The sequence below is a fragment of the Bacillus rossius genome, chromosome 6 (assembly GCF_032445375.1).
Source record: "Bacillus rossius redtenbacheri isolate Brsri chromosome 6, Brsri_v3, whole genome shotgun sequence".
In the NCBI taxonomy this organism is placed as follows: Eukaryota; Metazoa; Arthropoda; class Insecta; order Phasmatodea; family Bacillidae; genus Bacillus; species Bacillus rossius.
This window is the reverse complement of record NC_086334.1, coordinates 24171308-24194756: the sequence shown is the minus strand read 5'-3', so window position 1 is coordinate 24194756 and position 23449 is coordinate 24171308. Positions and strand designations below refer to the sequence as shown.

Here is a 23449-nt window from a genome sequence, read left to right as displayed (position 1 = left end):
GACAGCCTAAATACAGCACCAAATTACGTACTTGGCTAAAAATTAATTCCAGCTGCATGTGTACATTCCGGGAGGAGGGGAAAAATCTCAGGGTGGCCCGAACCTCCCTGAAATAAAAAAAGCCCATCGGAGGGGGCCCACTTGGATTTGCAAAATCTTCACGTTATCGCGCGGGCCTCATGGGAATCCTACAGATTTTCGCCCGTGATTCCAGCTATACATTTCACTGACACCTTGAGCACAACAGTCAGTGCACACTGAGTTCTTACATACCACCCGCACTTGTCTTCGATAAAATCTGAACTCAGGTGGATTCAGCATGACTGACTAAGCCTGCAGTCTGAATCCACCTGTAGGCCGCTGTTGCAACAGCTAAGAAATTTACACTGCTCGTAAACAGTCTGTATGTAACTCGGAACGGGATTCCAGTTCATTCGTGTATATTTATTCATCATATTATGCAACGTTAAAGTCATTAAAACATATTAAAAAAAATAAAATGGTAAACATGTAATAAGTGCCAGAAAATAATAATATGCTGTAATATTTAGTGTACCTAAATACGACGTGAACCCTAGAATACAAAGTTGACGATGTGTCGTTGGTGGGATCACTTGTTTGTTCCTGACATTTTTTTCTCTACAGAATTTTAAAGTGAGTTTGACATGTACTTTTTCTTCAGGAAGTAAGTTAAAAATTTGTTTGTCGTTATTGCGATTTCAAAAGTTGATTTGTGTCTAAGAGTAAAAATATTTAATATTATTTTCATCATTTTATTCCCAGTTTTATTACTCAATCTATTAGTAGGACGTGATTTCTCGTCGCGGTGCGGAAGACTTTTATGAATGAAAGCATAATGTTCGTGAAAAACCATTCATCACACAAATGTCAGTTCTAAAGTATAATGTTGTAAATTTTTTTTTAATTATAATAATTTTTACAATTTTTTTTCTGAAAACACAAGCTTACGCATCAATTTTTGGTGACAATTTTTTGTAATGTATGTAAATCTATTAATTATGTAGAACATAATTAAAAAATAAAAATAAATGTTTTAAACAGAATTGACGATTGTTTGTATTTAATGGATATGGACTGGATCGCAACACTAATTTAATGTTTCAAGTTAATAAACACTGTCAGGAAGCAAGCAAGGCAATATGAGAACATTATCTTTTGGTTGAATGTAGCGAAAGGGAAAAACAGTCACCTTTCTTGCCACGATCTTGTTCGCAGATAACGCAGGTATAAGTAGTAAATGGACTCCACACAATGACAACCCTCCCATTATTCCGCCCCCCTCGCTGAAACCCTCTCCCCCCTCCACCGCGGCGCAGGCGACAGGCTCAGGTATATCGCCACGCCCAACCACTGGCAGTAGCACGTGGCCAGTGGCCCACCGCGCTAAACATTTTTACTAGGGAGGCCCCTTAACAATACACAATTCATTTTGGCACTTTTAGGATTGTCCCTAGCAAGTTATTTTCACGGAATAAATGATTTTGTATTTTTTTTGCTTAATTAGCGTGACTTAAACTTTTTAGACTCCGCGGACTAATACCTGCGTGGTTTCAACAACTCCCGTCCGCCTCTGACGACACCACCAAGTCGACGAAGTGTTAAAACACTCGCTCATCCTTGCGTGCCCTTGCCGCCGGCCTCATTCATGCTGCGTTTTCGGTAGTCTCGTCTCGCCGTGCGACGAGGACAGGTTGGTGCAACCCCAGTTACCCTCCCCTCCTCGGCCCACCCGTTTAGGGAACCCGCTCAGTGGGACAGCGGCCCTGCCCAATCCCCGCGCGCGAGCCCTGACTGCTAACGAGGACGGCCCAGTGCGCCGCGGGTTCGAGTCTCGCGCCCAACTTAGCTGCGCGTCACCCTCCTCTTGCACCGAACTGGCGGGCAGTCTTCGTGCCTCCATGGGACTTGTGCGCAGAGCTTCAGGAAAAACAAAAACGCGATTTCAAAACGTCTCAAGATATCCGAGTGGGGTTAAGTTTTTTAAACTGTATTTTTAGAAGAGTTAAACACATTAATATCAAAATTAAAGAGAGTACAGAACTCTTGATTTTTGTAATCAAGTCGTAAACCCACACTTCTATGGCGCTTACATGGCTTACGCTGACATGTACATGACTGTCACATCTGATTAATGTATTTACTGTATATCTTTTAAGGATGACTCTTTTTATTTTATTTTGAAAAATGGCCGCACGAATGTCATTTATGGGTAGCACGTGTTAGTATGCCACTGGAGAACGGGCATTACCGAGAGATAAGGTTATAAAAAACAGAACTGAAGTACGGGATCCGAAGAGCCAGAATCCAGCGCTTGTTCCGCAAGCAGCCGTGTTCTGGGGCTCGATTCTGAAATGCATTAGCCTCGTCTTGTCGTGACTCCTGCTCACGACAACCCGCCTTCCGTCAGCATTGTTATTCTCAAAAAAAAAAAAAAAAAAAAAAAAAAAAGGTAGGTGACATCATACTTTACCTTGTGCAAAAATGTTAAAATTAATATTATTTATTCCTACAATTTATCTAGTAACTTTTAATACATATTTCTGTCCATTTGTTCTTTTATTTAATACTAGTTAGGTATAGAAAAAAAATTTAAAAAATAATTTTAAAAGAAACAAAATAAATAAAAGAAATTTTGAAAATTATATATTTATATTAATTTTGTAACTGAAAGGAATTTACAAGAAGGCGAATGTCCGTATATTACTGATATTTAAACTAACAATTGATAGGAATGCGACGTGGTTTTCTTTAATTTAGGGCTTTATTTTATGATTATGACATTACTTATCTTTAACTTTGCTTCTTTCTAGGTCATTACTTCAAAAAAATAATGGTTTATGACAATTACTTAAAGGTTAATAACTGACGGGTTCTCCCGCCTTTGGGCCTCATACCAACGACAAGCCACAGGCGGTAGTTTCGACCCGCACCTCATAAATTTCCAAGCTCCTGTGCACGAGGCTACCTACAATCACGGTCAAACGGGAACCAACCATTCTCAGGCACTGTCGTCGACGGCCGTAGCCTCGCAACCGGGAGAGCTCTGGTTGTGGAGAGAGCCGTCCGCGCGGCTTGTGTCGACAGCAGGGCCGGATCTAGGGGAGGGCAACCGGGGGCGAAAGCCCCGGGGCCCCCACAAACAGAGGGGCCCCCACAAATCCTTTCATATTCTTTTTTCGCTGTTTTACCTTTACCTACAGTACTTTGTACATGCATGATTATATTATTGTTAAATATTAACAGAAATATTCATTAACACTAAGATTTAATTTTTATATAATTCTTGTCTCCGATTATATTTATGTATGTTTTTTTTTTTAAATACTAAGAGAATCTACTTGATTCCACAATAAATTATTTATTGGAAAACTCGACTGAAAAAAATTGTTCATTTTATTTGGAAAATAATTTGGGGCCAGGGGGCCTCCGCTCCTCTGTTGCCCCGAGGCCTCCAGGCCTCTAAATCCGGCCCTGGTTGACAGTGCCCAGTGCCTAGAGGATTTCCACCACGACAGCTCTCGCGCCCACCGCCCGCTTCAGAATCGAGCCCCCTGGCCGCGACTCCGGGACTTGTGGCCTTGGGGAGGGGCCTGCCGTGGGGCCCCGGGTACCTGCTCCGCGGAGAGGCGAGGCGGGCCTTGTGGAGAAATGCCAGGGCCGGCGGCGGGCTGGCTGTCCGGCACCAGGGATGCTGGAAGGTCCTCCGCGCTCCCACGGCGGAAGGCAAGGTTTTTACATAACGATACACCGGGGAATCAGCGTGGTTGTATCAACTACAATAATAAAAAAAAATGTATGTACTTATGTGTACGCGTGTTGGAAGTTATTCTTCTTTTTGATAAAGACACTGAACTATTTTGGAAATTACTGTCACGAAAAATATTTGTATAAATACTCAGCATTCTATATAAATATAATTATTTAATTTAGTCAATAAACGAGGTAAATTTTTAATAGTAATGAAACTAAATAAATACGCTTAATTTTTATTTTTATTTATTAATTTTGTTTATTTATTAAATAAAAATGTAAAATATATACTTAAAATAAATAAAACCAATAAAATGTATTCATATGTATTCACTTAAAGCATAATAATTTGTATACTATTGACAACAATAATATTGTTTTGCCATGCGGCCATTTTGTGTACAATTTATTGGCCGATATAATTGTAAAAGTGTATTTCCCCTTTTAATTCTTTTATTATATATATATATGTGTGTGTGTGTATATGTGTGTGTGTGTGTATATATATATATGTGTGTGTGTGTATGTATGTTTCTGTGTGTGTGTTTCTATTTTAATTCGATTTCATTATTTAATATTTTGTTTTATTGTAATTTTAATTTATAGGCTTTAGTAATTTCCGTTTCCGAGTCGGTTGTCACACGCAACCGCCGCTTGGGAGCGCGACCGCCGAGGCGAGTGACGTGACGTGCGACGGAAGCCTACAACTCACGTAGTTTCGGTTCCCTGCAAGAATTTCCGAAGATTTCCGAAGTTTTGCGTTCTGGTGTTAACGTCACTTCAGCCGCTAAATCAGAAGTTTCCAATGAAAACGATCATATTGTGACTGGCCTAACCTAACCTAACCCTTCGATTTTTTTTAATTTCAATTTTTGAGAGAAATCCGAAGCTGCACGAACGTGGTAGGGAACTGAAACTACGTGAGTTGTAGGCTTCCGACGCACGACAGTGCTTGCAGTGGACCGCGCGGACTGGAATCGAACAGGGAGAATCGACCCGTGGCAGGTACGAGACGGACGCGAAGGGCCGGCGCTCCGCGGGGCATGAAGACGTCAGGAGCGGTGCACCGTAACAGCACACCGTTGGCCCCGACAACCCGCAACACAAGGTAATGAGATCAGCTGCCACCGCCCTTACTTTACCATTAATACCCGCTACTGGCAGCAACTGTACACAAGCCTGTGCAAAGTACGTGAATTTAACTTTGCCATGTGTACGAGATGTACTGACAGATACGTAAATTTTTTTAGTACTTTGGCCGCGATGGTTAATTCACGTAATATTGTACGCTGATTTGGTTTTCAGCTACCTCTGTCTGGTAATTACTGGCTCGTTTTTTTTTTTTTGACAGTCGTAGAGAAATACCGTCGGTAAAAAAAAAGTAAAGTTTTTACGAAGCCATAATGTATTGTGATTTGTCGTTAATAATCACGTATTTGTTTTAAAAGCGTAATTTGGGAAAGCCTTACTACGTTAGTATATGTGGGGACATGATTTTATTAAACACGTTTATAGTGAAAAGCGTGTCAAAAAATTGCTGCGCCAAAATTCTACGCGCTGCTGCGTCCATTTAACTCTTTCATAGCGTGTGCCACTACTGTGCTGCAGACAGTCGTCTCAATGAACATCGTCGAGGTTCCTGCTTGTGAAATATTGCGTGACTATTGTTTAGAACTTTGATTTTTTTGGTAGTAAATAGCTCCCTTCCCTTATTAAAAAAGCAAATTAAACTTAAGATTTTTTTTAGTGTGATTCTGTTTAGGCTATCTACTGCGCAGTGATAAAGTTTATAATGGCCAATAATTTTTATAGAAGTAAGAAGGCCTTTTGCATCTATATTTTCTTGATAGAATTTTTATTTTTATATCCTATTTTTAATAAGTATTATAAGTTTGCGTGAGAAGTCTTTCTTTATACACAGGAAGTTGATCAGGCCATTTGTAAATATGTGTAAGATCTTGAAAGGCATATAAAAAATGTTCGCGTTAATTTGCAGTTCATTTGGATTTTTTGCACATCCCTACTTAAAGTATAGTGTAGTGAACGCAGTCCGTTCACGTTTTTCTTTGTTTTTGGAATCTCTGCTAATATTTTTAATTGGCCCGGCACTTGGACCGTGGGCGGTGTTTGGGATGGAATTTTTTATCAGCGCGAAATAAAATAAGTCAATATTTTTTCTAATTTTGCCAGTTTGTTAAGACCGTCCACAAAGTGTCGGGTACGTCACAGTTCTTGCTCTGAAAGGATGATTACAGCATGGAGCTTGACAGCCGATAAACGAGACAATTGAATTGTAATAACATTCACAACCTCATACTGCCCTCTAAAGACGAGTATACTTTTAGTTATTTTAAAGCAACCATAGATTATTTAGGAATATCCTTACTAATATTATAAATGCGAAAGTGTGTTTGTCTGTTCGTGCTTTTATGCAGCAACCGAGCAACGGAATGACATGATTTTTTTTTTCATATGTATATTTTATGGGTCTAAGAGTGACGCAGACTACAAATGATTATGAAATTCCGTCCCTAAGGGAGTGAAAAAGGGGTAAAAAGAGTTTTATAATAGAAAATCGTAGGAGGTAGGTCATAGACACACAAACAGTGAGTTCGTGTCATTTCCCTATGTCCGCCACACGGTCATATAGTGAGGTCTGGCAACTTCCTATCTTCTCCTTTGGCGAAACCCATCCGCTTAGTGAAGCTTGCGGCTGCTAGCGAACTAAAGGCGCTAACATCAGATTAGTTTAGAACTTCGTCAATAGATGGCATTGCCTTGAATCTGTAAGCGCTATCTTTTGGTGCGTCCGTCACGTTTTGCCTTGGGATTACCTGCCTTCCCACAAAATGAAGCTGAAGATTGGCATCCCGGTTTTGCTGATGCGTAGTCTTGATGCACCGAGATATGTGCAATCAATGGGACTTTAAAATCATAATTTCCCGTTTTTCAAGTGTGTGTCCTACAGACTTGAAACTCGGTATAAATATTCCTTACAATATGGTGTGCTTAGCCCCGGAAACGCCATATACTTCATCTAGTATATGTATATTTTTAGTGTTACTATCTCCTAGTACCCCCCAATTGGGGATTGGATTTAGGAGCTAAGAATGAAGATAATAATCAGATTTTATTCGGGATTATATGTGCAAACTATAATTTCTGCTCCCAAAACCCTTCGACCCATGTAAATGTACAGTGGTGGTCGCAAGGTGGGTGTTGGTGACAGTGGCGTAGCTAAGGTGACTGGACCCCCTGGCCAGAATTTAAAATAGCGCCCCCTCATGGATTAAAAGATAACACGAAACCGTGTGGCACCATTTCCCCCCCCCCCCTTAATCTCCGACGACGCCCCTGGCAGGGGCCATCCCTGCCACCCGCTTGCTACGCCACTGGTTGGTGAGCCTGCTTCAAACTGGGACAGGTGTCAGAACGTATGGCCTAGACACCTGCCGCAATGGAAAGTGAAACTATTGTAGATTAAATTAATGTTTTTATTCGATTTAATACACAATAATTGACTATGTCGCTTCGGTTTTTGGGTTGATTTTTTGGTTTTAATTACTTTTCAATACATTCTTTGAAAATTTTATCATTTGTAGTCTAAAAGAGGAGTAAGGATCAGCTTCACTATGCTGTTCCTGCTTGTTTTCAGTAAGTGGAACTCACTCCAAATTTATGTATATATTTTTTATTCAATATTTCGGTGAAGGTGGTCATGTTATTTTTGGTGATTAGGGTTAGCTATCACGCCGGTAACAACAATCTACACAGGAAGTGACTAGGGTTAAGATAGATACAACAGTTCTAACAAACCCTTTGTTTTTGATGTATGTTTTTTGACTACACAAATTTTAATTTTTTCATTCTCCCTTCGAAAAAAATAATCCTGTATCCTGTTAATATATGGATGCTGGTAGCATACTATAGGATGTCCTTAAAAATATGTCCCAATTTCAATGGTATATTAAAACAATTTTTTTAGACTACTTGAAACAAATCATACATCAAATTGAAGTTAAACTAACCTTTTTTTTCTTATAAATGTTCAATATGTGCACCTTTAGTTAGACGCACACATCCAACCTAAAGTCCAATTCTTTTACACACTTTGGTAAACACGTCCCGACTAATGGAAGCAATAGCCTATTCAATTCTGTGTCTCAACTTACTCTGGCAAATCATTAGGTAATGGAGGAACGTAGACACAATCATTTATAAAGCTCCAAAGGAAAACAATTGCATAGCGATGTGTCAGGTGAACGTGGAGGCCATATTATTCAAGACAAAATATAATCAATCTTCCAAATACGTTTAACGATGTCAAATGTTAGCAAGCAAACATGCAAACATGCAAATCATGCACTGGCCACCATGAGTAGGCCTAACTGGCGGTACTAAAATTTCTGAAAAGTGCCTGACCGACAAAGTTTTCTAAGTGAAACTTCACACACAAATTATTCACTTGAACGATGGATCTCAACAATAAACTACAAAATTACATGATAAATACAATTATGCAGCTGAGCGCCACAACCTGAGTGTGTTTTATCGCCGTGTCTCCATCAGAGTGGCGGTCAGCAGGACGAAGAGAGTCACACAGGAGTTTTATAAGATCATATCGTTTCCAGTGTAACGAAAAATGCAACACTGTAGCGTCGATTAACCAACGCCTGCACTGCTGTAAGGAGAGTGGGACGCTCGATATTCCCTCTTCCCCTCTTCAAACCATCGGACGCCCCAAATTCCTGACCGTTGCACTTTTCGTTACGCACCGTCTTGCACTACCAGCTGGATGGAAATTTCACTTTAAAAAAATAATAAAGAGTGCATGTATCAGTGGAGTACACGTAGTGCAAAACGGAAGTTTGGGAACGTGGGAGGACCTTAAAAATAATGAAATTATATAAATTGACAAAAATCTTATTTTGCAAATTGAATAATGGAGTAATCTTATCAAATTAGTGTATTGTCATCGGTCCTCGATAAATCTACAAAGTTTGAATGAAATCTGGCCGTTTAAAGTGGGTCAAAATCGCACCCAAAGGAGTCGGTTACAAACATACAAACAAACAAACAAACAGACATACATACATGTGAAGGTAATATAAAGCGTGTAAAAATAAAAGAAAGCAACATAGTTTTATTAAAACAAATTTTTTAACGATGTTCTTTTAAGGATTAGTTACAAATTTTCAACTAAAGCTCATTGTTCTTTCTTTCTTTCTTTTTTTCTTGTCATTTCGGAAAGGAGGATACTTGGATACGCCCTTGGACCTCCCGACCGTAGCCTCCCGCCGAATACAGGATGTGGAAACCCGCTACCGCGCGGCGCGGGTATTACGACATCGACGTCCCACCAAGTTCATGCACCCGGTTAATGCACTGCATCGGCCTTGAGTCCAGTTCGTCCCGTCCCGTCGCCGGCCGCGAACGGTCGCGCTAGCGTCCGCCCGCGCCAGCCTTTCCCAGCTCGCCCCCGCAACGAGTGCTTGTTTTCATCTTGTAACTTTCGGAAAGGGGTTTTCATGCGGCTGTGTCAATTATAAGTAAAAAAAAAAAGCTATGTCATGAACAATTTTACTACATGTTCTAAATGTAATTTTGAAATATAAACTTTTATTTTGTAACTGACAATGTCTCCAGAAATACTAAAAATTTTAAATAAAAAATGTAGGGTTTTGAAAGCGCTAGGTTTTTTTTTATTGTGAAGTAATGTTTACTAATTAGTTTTTTCGTAGAAAAATTACATTATGCCTAAGGGGGAAAAAATTTGTTTCCATTATTTTACTATTTTAACCATTCCAACAAGCAAGAGTGTCGAAAACTATGACATTTTGTTGGGAGATTGCATATATATTTTGTTTGTCCTAAATTTCTGAAATCTGTAAATTACTGCAGCTCGCGAAGATGCTATTGAATTTAATATTACTTAAGAAACTAAAACATCAGGGATTTTAATTGAAAGTGTCAGAAATTTTGCCAGGTGAAAATGTATCCCTGATTCTTCGCAACACCTGCTCACACATCTAGTTTGCAAGTGGCTGTACTAGTCCAGACGCGCTCGAACAGTTGACATATCGACATATCGGCATAACGAGCGAGTGTTCATACAAGAATCTTGTTTGGGACAATTTTTTCTTCTTCTAAATATTTAGGGAGGAAGAAAGTATCACCGTAAAAAAAAATACAAAGTATACAAATTCATCTTCAACTGTCTCAGTTTTTGATAGGCAAGCTCTGGGAATCAGTTGTACAGTTATAAATCAGCAATAAATACTTTGTATTTTTTTCCCCCAAAATCCTTCATTCAGAATATATTTAACTTTACTGTTTTTTTTTCTTCAACTTTTCACTTCCTTGCCTCACGAAAAATGCTTATAATTTCAGATATATTGAGGGTAAAACAAATCTTATAAAAAGCCTCAGACTAACTGTCAGAAAATTTAAAAACTGGAAAATTTCAGTACATATATTTAAAAATTCAGTACTTGGAATTGTGAAATATTTGGTACGTTTGATTTAAAATATTTTCATGGACATATACCATTGCTGGTTTTAACTGTAGGTCATATAATAATCACACCTCACGAAAAATGCTTATAATTTCAGATATATTGAGGGTAAAACAAATCTTATAAAAAACCTCAGACTGTCAGCAAATTTAAAAACTGGCAATATTCAGTTCATATATTTAAAAATTTCAATACATGGAATTGTGAAATATTTGGTACGTTTGATTTAAAATATTTTCATGGACATATACCATTGCTGGTCTTAACTGTAGGTCATATGATAATGACAGGAATGAACAAGAAAGATTAATACACAAACACACAGAAAACCAGCCGAAATCAGCTGAAGTAAAAAGTCAAATATATAGACAGCAGAGAGAGAATTCCGTTAAGGGAATTAGTCGGAAAAAAAATATATTACAGCACTGACAAGAATAGTTGTGACAAGAACAGAAAATACAGACGAACATCAATCTTGAACACAATCAGACGAACCCAATAATGATTCTAAACAGATCATGTGGACAACAACACAGTGACGCACAGGCAAACCCAGTGATAAAACTAAATAAATACATACTCTATAAAACAACGACGACGGCACAGACGAACCAGTAGGCTTCCTAAGATGAACAGTTACGACATTTAGAGAACTGACATCTGTTCCCGTCATCAGGCACAAACAGACTGATGGTGTCTATGTTTTGTCCAAGATTGATGTTCGTATGTATTTTCTGTTCTTGTTACAACTGTCCCGATGTTGTCAGCCTACTGTTTGTCTGTGCTGTAATGATTTCTTTTCCGACTAATTCCTTCCCGGGAATTATCTCTATGCTTACAACATGTGTGTTTAACATTTGACATGGGCTGATATCGGCTGGATTTCTGTGTGTTTGTGTATTAATCTTACTTGTTCATTCTTGTGGTTTTCCTATGGCGTACAGTTAAGACCAGCAATGGCGCATTTCCATTAAAAACTTTCAAATCAGGCTTCCCCATTGCAAGACTCTTTTAAAGAACGTACATGGTACGTTTTCAACGGGCCTTCTAGCGGTCAGCCGGCCCGTTAGCCCCCGGGTGGGACGCGGCCCATTGACGTGGCTCATAAAGTGTCTGATTATCTGCGTTCATCGCTACCCACACTCTCCCCACTCCATTCTTCGACGCTTTGTCATTGAGCCCTCCGTCCATCTGGACTGTTCTGCGGTCTCCCTGAGGCCGCCGCGTAGAGTGGCGTAACTAGAACGCCATTGTTCTGGGAGCTTCGGGCGTCCAGTCTACCTTGATGAAGCGACACGTCAAAGGGATGAGAGGCCTTTCTAGAAAAAAAGAAGGGGGGCTGAGGGGTACAAAATACGGAGATGCCAACCTCCGAGAGAGTATAGTGAAGAGGGCGTGTGACCCCTTTGGCGAGCGATAACCGGACGACGAACGACGGGCTTGTTGTGCGGAGACTGGTGCATCGGCACTGTGCTGTGAGCGACGGACAAGTGAGCAGTGCGAGGCAGTGTGTTGGGACAGAGGTGCGCTGTGAGAGGCGAGCAGCAGGGACAGCCACTGTCGAGCCGAGAGTGAACTGTGAGCTGAACGAAGGTGTGAGCAATTTTGTGGACAGACATTTTAAGTGTTGTAATTCAATTAATAGCGTCAACATTAGTAATAAATTAAACTGTATTCAATTAATTTGGCTATCCTTTCCGAACATACACACATGCGTCGAAATTTCACCAAATCTCTCTTCCCCCCCCCCCCCCCCCCCCCTTTTTCACTACACTGAACACACACATTTTCAATTTTAGCCGCACGGTTTCTAACATTTTATCATCACTTTCTAACCCTTCTACTTACCATACGAAATTGTTGCGGCATAAAAACCGTCCAACGTAACGGTCACACCTCCTACCACTATTCCGGAGCGGACTGTACCCGTGGGATATCATGTTTGTATGATATCTAGAGCAGCGGTTCCCGATTTTATTTTTCCGGCCAGGGAACCCTGTGATCGACTTTCCTTCTGGCGGAAGCCCATCTTCTTTTAAAGAAAGTTATTTGACAGCAACTGTTGCCTGGTTTGTGTGACATCCGTCCTGGCTCGCGGTACCGCCAGCTGCTCCAGACAGGGTGTCCACAAGGAAAAACATATTTCGTACCAACTTAGGCGAGAAAAAAGTACTAGATTTGAAAAAAAGTACTAAATTATAATTTGTTATGGTTTTAACAATTTAGGAAGTTATTATGACATTGCAATGCTCTAACATAAATATATCACACCAAACACACACATACATTCCATAGTTTTTAAAAATAATTACGCTTAATATTAAAACATATTGGAGTTACTGTAACATTATTATATTAAAGGAAAAAAGTATTAGATCTGAGCGTAAATGTACTACACCACTAAAAAAACTTATAAAAGTACTAGATCTAGTACGAAAGTACTAACTGTGGGCACCCTGGCTGGAGGCAGCCCCCGGCGCAGTGCCGGCAGTGGCGTGTGGGAACGAGGAGGGGAGGGCGCGATAGCCTGTCCTGGAAGCCGGCGGCGATAGAGGCGCGGCCGCGGAAGAGCGGAGGTTCGGCGCCGATAAGGCAGCGGCGTCGGGCTGCGACCCGCCTACTTCTCACGCTCCCTCCCGCGGACAAGCCCACCCCGACGACACAGTCCGTCTCACGGCTCATCGGCGCGCGGCGTTGCCAGATTGATACTGCCTGGCAAAATTAATACTTTGTGTGCTCTCGATAACTATTACAAGATTTGGTATATTTTAAATAATAATATTTTCTAAGACCATAAAATAGTGTCTTTTGATAATATTTTTGCAGTTGTCTATATTCTGAAATTTAAAAAAAAAGTGCGTGTATTTAATACGCGCGTTAGTAGTTAAAACTTCTTTATGATTTTAAGACACTGAAGTATTTTAAAATGTATTGTAATAAAAAATAAATAACTACTCTGTATTCAATATTAATATAGATACGTATAAAAATTCATTATTGATTTAGTGAAATAATCGAGTTAAATTTTCTTTTATGATGAAAATCAATAAATATGCGGAATGTTTATTCTGATTTATTAGTTTTAATTATTTATTAAATAATGTTATAATTTATAATTCATATAAATTAAACATACGGGAACATAACTCAATGATATGGACTTGAAAATACACATCAAAAAGTTTACAATCTCAATTTATATCAATAATATTAACAATATATAAATGTTTTTAATTATAAGGACCAGTATTCACTTTTTTTTTTATTTTCTAATTTTCGTGTGTTCAGGATAGCCACTAACCGAAGTGATTGGAGTTGGGAGTATATGCTCCTGAGGGGACGCTTAGACAATGATGCATAATTCCTGTTCCCGCTGTGCAGTTGTTTGTGTGTTCTTTTCCCGGCGGGATTGATTGACCCCAAATTTTCCGTTCGTGAGAAGCGTGGCGGACTTTTACGGTGATCCACCCGGTGGGGTTTTTAATTTGGCATGCTCGCATCCCCCCTTCGTCTCCGGCGACCCGGATGTCGTTCGTCGGGCGGTGGCGGTGGCAGCCGAGGCTGCAAAACGACGACGCCAGGAAGTTGAGGCGAGAGAGGACGTCAGCATTCCGGCGCGTCGGTGCCGGGACAGATGCTATCTGCGGAGGACGCCGCAAGGCTGTCGCACGGCCACAGGCGCGAACCCGACGTTGCTTCATCGAGCGGTCCTCCTTCCGCCCGCGAGGCTGCGAGGACTCGTCCGATCCGAGGACATTCCCGATGAGAGGAATTATCCGATACGAGGACTTTCCCGATACGAGGACTTGCCCGATACGACGGCATGCCCGATGCAAGGTCTTGCCAGATACGAGGACTTCCCCGATCCGAGGACATGCCCCATACGAGGACATGCCTGATACGACGACATACCCGATGCAAGGACTTGCCAGATACGAGGACTTGCCCGATGCAAGGACTTGCCAGATACGAGGACTTCCCCGATCCGAGGACATGCCTGATACGAAGACTTGTCTAATGCAAGGACTTGCCAGATACGAGGACTTGCCAGATACGAGGACTTGCCAGATACGAGGACTTCCCCGATCCGAGGACATGCCCCATACGAGGACATGCCTGATACGACGACATACCCGATGCAAGGACTTGCCAGATACGAGGACTTGCCCGATGCAAGGACTTGCCAGATACGAGGACTTCCCCGATCCGAGGACATGCCCGATACGAAGACTTGTCTAATGCAAGGACTTGCCAGATACGAGGACTTGCCAGATACGAGGACTTCCCCGATCCGAGGACATGCCCCATACGAGGACATGCCTGATACGACGACATACCCGATGCAAGGACTTGCCAGATACGAGGACTTGCCCGATGCAAGGACTTGCCAGATACGAGGACTTCCCCGATCCGAGGACATGCCCGATACGAAGACTTGTCTAATGCAAGGACTTGCCAGATACGAGGACTTCCCCGATCCGAGGACATGCCCCATACGAGGACATGCCTGATACGACGACATACCCGATGCAAGGACTTGCCAGATACGAGGACTTGCCCGATGCAAGGACTTGCCAGATACGAGGACTTCCCCGATCCGAGGACATGCCCGATACGAAGACTTGTCTAATGCAAGGACTTGCCAGATACGAGGACTTGCCAGATACGAGGACTTCCCCGATCCGAGGACATGCCCCATACGAGGATTTGCCCGATACGAGGAGCCATATTGCTAGAGACCTGCAAAATTCGCGGATTCATTCGGTGATAGGCTAGAATTCAAACACATATACCTCTTAGATAATTTTGCAATTGGCTTACTGTTCATCTGGACGAATCTCAACCAGTTATAAACCCTCAACCAAAGAAGGATCGAATCACAGATAAACCAGCTGAGACGACGGCAGCCAATGAACTTGCGTTATTTGCCCGAGTGTACAGGGGTATGTGCAGTCTATCCTGAAGGCCATCGAAACCGCGAATTTTGCAGTTCTCAACATATTGCCGACGGGAACACTCGACCGCGGCATTAACTCTGGAATCACAGTAGCACGATGGTCGCAACGCCAAGGCGACGACGCGAATAAAACAAACAATTTTCTTGTCAATCCAACCAAAATTATTTCACGGACGGGTTCAGTTCATTCCAGGTTAGACTCAACATGCCTGTTTACAAATGGGTAGAAACCGAAATAATTCGCAGTTTTATTTCGTGATAAGCTAAAATTCAAATGTATATACATTGAAGCAGCTTTTAGAATCGGCTCACTGTTCAACTGGACGACTCTGGGCCAATGAGAAACCTTTAACCAAGGAAGTATCAAATCGTAGATAAACCAGTTGAGACCACTCTCATGTCAGCAGCCAATGGACTGGCGTTATTTTGCCTGAGTATACAGAGTACTGTGTAAATTATCCTGAAGGTTGTCGAAACAGCGAATTTTTCCAGTCCCTACAAATGGGCGTTTCATAGAATACTCATTGACAGAGACTGGAAAACATCGCGGTTTCAATTACTTTCTAGGATAGACTCCACTATCTTCTATGTACTCGCGCAAATCACACCTGCTCATTGGATACTAACTTGTGACACATGTTAACTTGGGTGCTTTTGATTCGATACTTATTTTGTTGAGGTTTTTTTTCATTGGCCAATAGCCCTTCAGATAAGCTATGGACCAACCACTGAAGCAGCAAAATTGTAAACGTATTTGGATTCCAGTCTGTTGCGAAATGAAACAGAGCATTTTTCCGTTCTCTAAACATTGATCGATAGAGACCTAAAAATGTTGCGTATTCGTCTGGCCTCAGGGTAAAAATCAAAGTCATAGGTGTGCTCAATCGATGTTTTTTTTAAATTCCCATTGGTTGATTTCTCAGCGAGAACCCTAGTTAATTGTAAATTTCTTGTCTCTTGTCCCCTAACTGGGCATCGTTGGCTCACGGTCGTAGAGAGGCGTGTTCAAATAACTGCGGTCCAATCGTGAACACAGTGTGAAGGTTTGCATTATAGCTTGCGACTAAATGAATGCGGAAATTTTCCTTATATTTATTGATCGATACAAAAGGTTAAATACTTTGGCGTGTTACACGTTCATGTTTGCAACTGGCTCAGGGTCGTCAAAGAACCTGTTAATCATCAGCGCGAAGAAATTGTATATGCTCTTCAAACCAACTTCGCTACCCAATGACTACGTAAAATAATCGTTAGGGACTGGAAAAATTCGCGGTTTCTATGACCTTCAGGATAGACTCCACTAGCCTCTATGTATTCGGGAAAATGTCACCTGCTTTTTGGCTATTGACTTGTGACACATGTTAACTGGGATGCTTTTGATTCGATACTTATTTTGTTGAGGTTTTTTTTTATTGGCTAATATGGCCCTTCAGATAAGCTGTGGCCTAACCACTGAAGCAGCAGAAATGTAAATTTAATTGGATTCTATCTTTTTTCAAAATAAAACCGCTAATTTTTTCGGTCTCTGATAATCGTGGTTCCACCCAATTACGTCCAACTCATTTGTGACGTCAACGCGTCAAAATTCGCGGTCACATACATGCTTTCCTATTGAAAGTTTTTTTTTCTATTTTCTTCACGTCGTGATGTTTCTGCAATTTGTGTATTTATTTTGGTGATGATTGAACTGGTGCTTTGGTAATACAATAATTATTCGTGTATTATAATTTTTTTATTTACGTTTTTTTTTTTAATTTTTACGTTCAGGTATATTAATAAAAACAATAAATAAGTAAAAATATTTTACAGGTCCATTTAAACAAACTTGTAAACATTGTTGGTTGTATATAAAGTCAATGTCATCTGGGTAAGTTGGGCCTTGGTAGAAGGACAATGTGAGTTAGTTTTGCTACGAATTTTTTTAAAGATGAATTTTATTGCACATAAATCAAAGTTGTGAGTTATCTCTAGATTAAAATTAAGGGATGCTATAAGGATCGTTTTGGATACTATACTGAAACATGTAGTAGAAAAAGCGTGCGTTAGTTATTCAGTAACAATTTAGTTCCAAAACTGAACGGGTGATTTTTTTTAAAAAAATATTTTAGATAGTATGAATATGCTCGCTTAACCTAAGGATATATTTTTTGAGTAGGTTTCGAACACATGACCCAATTAAAACTTAAGTACGCTAAACGGCTTATTATTTTTACTTAGTAGGCCTACAACTTTAAAAAATATTCTACACCCTTGGTAATTTGTATGCAGGAGGTGTTTGATAATTCGTAAAAAGTGTACTAAATATGCACTGCATAAAAAAAACCTGTAAAATTGGTGCAATTTTCTGATTCCACGTTTAACCCTACACACTTGTACACAAATACGGTTGTGTCTATTTTCCATAGGCTGTTTCCACGTTTTACCTTCCGGCAGAATTTTTATGCGATTGGATTACGTATTTGAATACTGAAATTTAGTTTTTGGGTTATTTTCCTTCGGAGCTTTTCAAAACTCCCGATGGTAAAATTACAACGAATTTCAAGTAAATAATAGTATACGTATTCCAGCCTCTCTCCATATAATATCGGGAATTGCGCAGGTCTTAACTTACCACCCTGGTCATAAGTTGAATAACTTGACGCCACAGGCCTGGCGAATATGAATTAATATTCCAGGAAATACGAGAGAGTCCACGAAGTTTTTTCCCCATTCGTCCCACGGCTAGAGCGAAGCCTCTGTGCGTACGTGATAAGGTGGAATTACAATAGCTCGTGTTCTCCGTCCGTCATCCCTAAGTCCGTCACTCTTTCGTCCGTCAACGCCACGCTTCTAGCCAAGCGATTTACAACTTGACTTCACCCGTCCGTCAGAATATTTTCCCAAGTAAATACAGTCAATGTTTTTCTCTAAGAGATTTTGCTATTAATGTTTTTATAAACGTGTTATACTAGCATTTTCTCGGAAAAATTCAGAGTTTTGATTAAATTTTTTTAACATGAGTTTCAAAAACCGCAATTTTTTTTTTTTTTTCAAAACATCTGAACGACCGGTACAAATACCACAGGCCTGTATCCTGGTAACAATTGACTGCCGCGTACAAAACTATAAATCCATCCGCCCGTCCGTAAAAAGTTAGAGCTTGCCAAGCTTTTGACGGATGGACGCACGGATATAATTCTTCGGGTCATTAAATTGTCTGCTGGTCACGTGACCCTCGGAAGACGGACGGACAGACGGAGGCGACGCCTGCAGAGAAATGACGTAGAATGGGTCATACACAAACGGTACTTACCGTGTTCTCCCAGTAGCTTCGTCGCAGTTGTCGGAGGAGTTTCTTATTTCAGCCCCCAAATATTAAGTAAAAAAAAAATCTCCAATTTTTTTAGTGCCGCCGTCTATCTACATGGAATTTTAAGACAATAAAAAAATATTTTATTCACAAATTCAACATAAAGTCTTAAAAATAATGGCTAATTAGGAAAAACGAAAACGTAAATGTAAAAGAAAAATTGTAGTCATTAGCAAAGCTCTGCTGTTAAAAGCAAGAAAACGTAAATTATTTTAATTAATTATTAAAATAAAAAAAACACACCTGGGCGAGTACAGAGTCAGAGGTCCGAGCGCGCAGGTTGGGGACATACGTTGTAATTTGGCGGCTTGATTTTTTTTTTTTCCTGTGGCAGCGTAGTTGAGTTTTAGAGCCGTGAAATCATATGAAAAGAGCCGCGGGTCTGCCCACCCGTGTGCTAGCTAGACCGCACTCGGCTTCGCAGTCTTCTGCAGGAGTTCAACTGGGAAGAAGTGTTCAGTAATCCATCCTACAGCCCGGACCTCGCCCCCCCCCCCCTCCCCCCGGTGATTCCAATAGTTTCCCACGCCTCAAGCACTTCCTGTCCGGTCGACGCCGGCGTTTCGAGAACGACACAGGAGCGGAGTCGTGGTTGTCGCGCAGTGGTTTCAGTCCCAAGCGGCAGACTTCCGCGACACAGGCGTCAACAAGTTGGCATGACAAATTTCTCAGCCCCGTTTGGCGAACATGTTGGAAAAATATCTGAAAACTTGCTGCATCTGTTCCAATAAACATTTCTGTAATATTAAGTTTCGTTCCTGTGAACGGCCTCAAGGAAAACTGATTCGTGGATACGCCTCGTACGGTATATTTCAACTAGTTTGAATATTGAACGTCGCACAGAAAACAAATAAATACATTTTTTACTGTTACCAAAAATATTCCTTTTGAAAGTTACCAAGAAATAGTTATACTGCAAGAAAGATATTGTAACTTTCATACAACTCATGGCTATGGATATTTGTGCATATGTACATATGTGAAATACGGTTTTCGAGAAAATACACAATTTTCTTACAAAAATTTGTGTATAACTTTTTAAATATTTTAATTGATGTTTCATTCAAGCATAAATTTTTCAAGCCATTGAAAAGATAATCTAATTTTCAAAAGTTTTGTTTTATTATGCTTATTAATTTGCCCATTTTATACTGGAAAACTATTCAGGGAACTAAAGTATCTTGGCTTCTGGGTTGTAGCCGTGTCCTTGGCGAATAATTCACCGACGTTCCGGTCGACATTGCAGTCGCCATCATCAGGGTGCAGTTATAGTAGGTAACAATGGCCGTGAAAGCCTGCGAACATTATTATTCAAGGGAACTGTTTATAAATAACTTTAATACAAACATCTGTAAGTTCACATGAATATTTCTTTTACATTTTACAAAAAAAAAAAAAAATGTACAGAGCGGGAAGGAAGAACAACACGTGCCGCTGGCGATACCTCACTCGTATCGTTGTGATGTTGTTGAGCTACGCCATCTGTGACAAATAGCGCCCGGCTGTAGATAGAGAACTAGGGCGACCCAGGGTCGCGGAGAATGTCAAGATTACGCAACAGCCACGCGCAGTGTTGTGCGTCTAGTTGTCGCGAATGGCGGAGACCTTGGCTCGCTCGCTCGGACGTATCTGTCGGACGTATATCTCGGACGTAGCTGCCACCTGGGGGCCATTAGCGCCAACCCAGGGCCGTGTCGCAACCAAATGTCCGCACGCAATTACCGCCAGTCAATTCTGAAATCTTATCGCCTGCGAAGTGACTGGCTACAATTTATTATTTTTTTGTTCCTCTTGCAATTGCGCAATGTTGCAGCGCATTTGGTGCGCTCGGATGAATCATCATCCTTGAAGTGAGCTGTATTTCCTAAAAATAATAAATCTGCACCTCGGAGGCATAAGCCACTCTGTCCCCTTTTGGGCGAAATGCACCCTCAGCCTTAAGGGGGTGCCTCCCATTTCAGGTAAAAATTTTATGTATACAGTAATTACAGATAAACTTGTAGACTTTTGCAATTGTTTAACTTTCACGAAATGAATAACATATACAGCGCAAACCTTTTGCATAATTAGCTGCCAAAATTACATTTTTAACGTTTTTGGGTTGTACAAATAAGGAGAGTTTAATTTATTGCAGAACTGAAACTTTTTAGGTTTAACTGCAATGCCACCGGCTACTTCAAGAAATGATTTGAATTTATTTCAGAAAATATTAATTAATTTTACCTGGCATTTCAAAATTCTCAAATTTGTTACGATTTTGACAGCCAATAAACCTGAAATGGGAGGCACGCCCTTAAAATTGACCACCGTTTGGCATTCTTGTTAGTGGCACACAACACTAAGATCTACGATGTGTCAAAAGTTCACATATTCTGGCTAGAAAATAGTTGAGTAAATAGGTGAGGCGCTATTTAAAATTACTTAAACTGCTCTCATGAAAAAAAATATGGTTTTGGTGACATAGTGTCTTATGTCTTTGTATTTAAGTCTTTCATTACTCGTCAGAGATGTCTTACATCTAACATCGGTAAACGAGCAAATTAATGTGGTCTCATGTTACAAATACACTTATAATAAGAAACTCAGACACGAAATTTAACACAGATATGTTATAATAGGGACCGGAAAAATTCGCGGTTTCAAAGACCTCTAGGATAGACTCCACGAACCTATATGTACTCGGGAAAATAACACATGCTCATTGGATATTCACTCGTGAGTCCGGTTAATAGGGATACTTGTGATTCGATACTTCTTTCGTTAAGGGTTATTCATTGGCTCAAGAGTCCTTCAGGTAAACTACGGTCCAATACGGAAGCAGCAAAACCTTAAACGCATTTGGATTCTAGCCTGTCGCGAAATGAAACCGCGAATTTTACCTGTCTCTAGTTATAATAATGCCGAGCGTGATAAATAAATACAGCAATTTTGTTTTCAACTACATTTATTGACACAAATGACACATTCCACACCCGCTGCTAGGATTCGCTGCTGGAGGAGTTACGTCGAGTATCGAATCATTTGATTAGCAGACCGGATTTAAACGGCTCCGATAAAAGCGAAAAATAAATGAAAAAATCAAAATATTTGTTTTGGGCCTGAATTTCGACTAGGAATTATTGTATTGAAATACTGCCTATCTTTTAAAAATTATTTAACAGTTTCCCTTTGGCTTTGTGAACTTTGGGTTGTGCCATCCGCCACAGATGGCAGCTGTCTTGGTTACACATTTCCGTTCCATTCAAGAAATTACTCCCACCAAATCCGTATACCGATAGGCGATAGCTAAGACGTTACACGTGAAAAAGCAAAGAACATCGCTGGGGGGTCGTGGCTGCGCCGTCGTCCAACCCGGGAGTCGGAAGCGGGCGAGGCCCTTGGTGCGCAGTCGCGCACTGCGCACCCGTGTTATCTGTCCGGCGGCGCAGCGGCGACGCTTCCTGAAACCCGGCCGCTGCGATAAGGCGCCCAGCTGACTCAGCGATACGCAGTTGTTGCGGTGCGGCCCGCGCAAGGTCACCGGCCGGTGGCCCTAGGCCTCGGAGCTCTGGCTCGCTGCTTCACACCAGCTTCACTACTTTACACCAGCTTCGCTACTTCCCACCAGCTTCGTTACTTCACACCAGCTTCACTACTTCACACCAGCTTCGCTACTTCACACCAGCTTCGCTACTTCCCACCAGCTTCGCTACTTCACACCAGCTTCGCTACTTCACACCAGCTTCGCTACTTCACACCAGCTTCGCTACTTCACACCAGCTTCGCTGCTTCACACCAGCTTCGCTACTTCCCACCAGCTTCGCTACTTCACACCAGCTTCGCTACTTCCCACCAGCTTCGTTACTTCACACCAGCTTCACTACTTCACACCAGCTTCGCTACTTCACACCAGCTTCGCTACTTCACACCAGCTTCGCTACTTCACACCAGCTTCACTACTTCACACCAGCTTCGCTACTTTACACCAGCTTCAGTACTTCACACCAGCTTCGCTACTTTACACCAGCTTCACTACTTCACACCAGCCTCGCTACTTCACACCAGCTTCGCTACTTCACACCAGCTTCAATACTTCACACCAGCTTCACTACTTCACACCAGCTTCGTTACTTTACACCAGCTTCACTACTTCACACCAGCCTCGCTACTTCACACCAGCTACGTCGACTATTGAATCATATGATATGCAGACCGAAATTTTTAAACTATATAAAAATGGGTCCTATTAAGCGAAAATGAGTTTAAAACAAATATTAAATCACTGCCGTGGACTTGATTTTCGACAAGAAATATTATTAAAATACTGCCTATCCTGTTGAAATTCATAAAACAGTTAATACTACAAATTTCCTTTTGGCTTTGTGAACTGTGTTTCGCGCAATCCGCCACAGATGGCAGAATCACGGTTACACACTTCATTTCCATACGACTTCCGTTCCATTCATTAAATTACTCCTACTAAATGCTGTATACTGAGAGCTACGATGGTACACATAAAAAACACGAGAAACCAGTTGGTGTGCAGACTCTTTATGAGCCGTACTTCTGGCTACTCGTCCGACACAGCCGCCCCGTATTTTGAAATGTTTTATCTCTTGGACAGTCTCGCGCGTATCAAGACTAACAAATAAAACCTGAATCATCTGTATGATTTTCTAACTGTTCAATATCATTAATTTTTCCAGCCAGGAAATTAGGACCCCATTAACGAATCGTTTGAATAAATGTCATCACCCAGGGGTGCAATCTGAAGGATTCGCAAAGGAGTGGCAGCAGAAATTTCCTGGAATTGGGGGGGGGGGGGGGGGGGAAGTGTGGCGTGGTCCGAGAGTTTTTCACGTGGGGTTTAACTGCCAT

General features: G+C 41.1%; 1 protein-coding gene across 1 annotated transcript in view; it reads left to right on the top strand.

Annotated features, from left to right (window-relative positions):
• The first annotated feature begins 4363 nt into the window (after positions 1–4363).
• The window catches only part of LOC134532876 (uncharacterized), a 706177-nt gene continuing 687091 nt past the window's right edge, over positions 4364–23449 (top strand). The window contains exon 1 of the mRNA XM_063369880.1: positions 4364–4879. Within this exon, the coding sequence (XP_063225950.1) occupies positions 4815–4879 (65 nt within the window). The 5' untranslated portion in view covers positions 4364–4814. The remainder of the gene's footprint in view (positions 4880–23449) is intronic.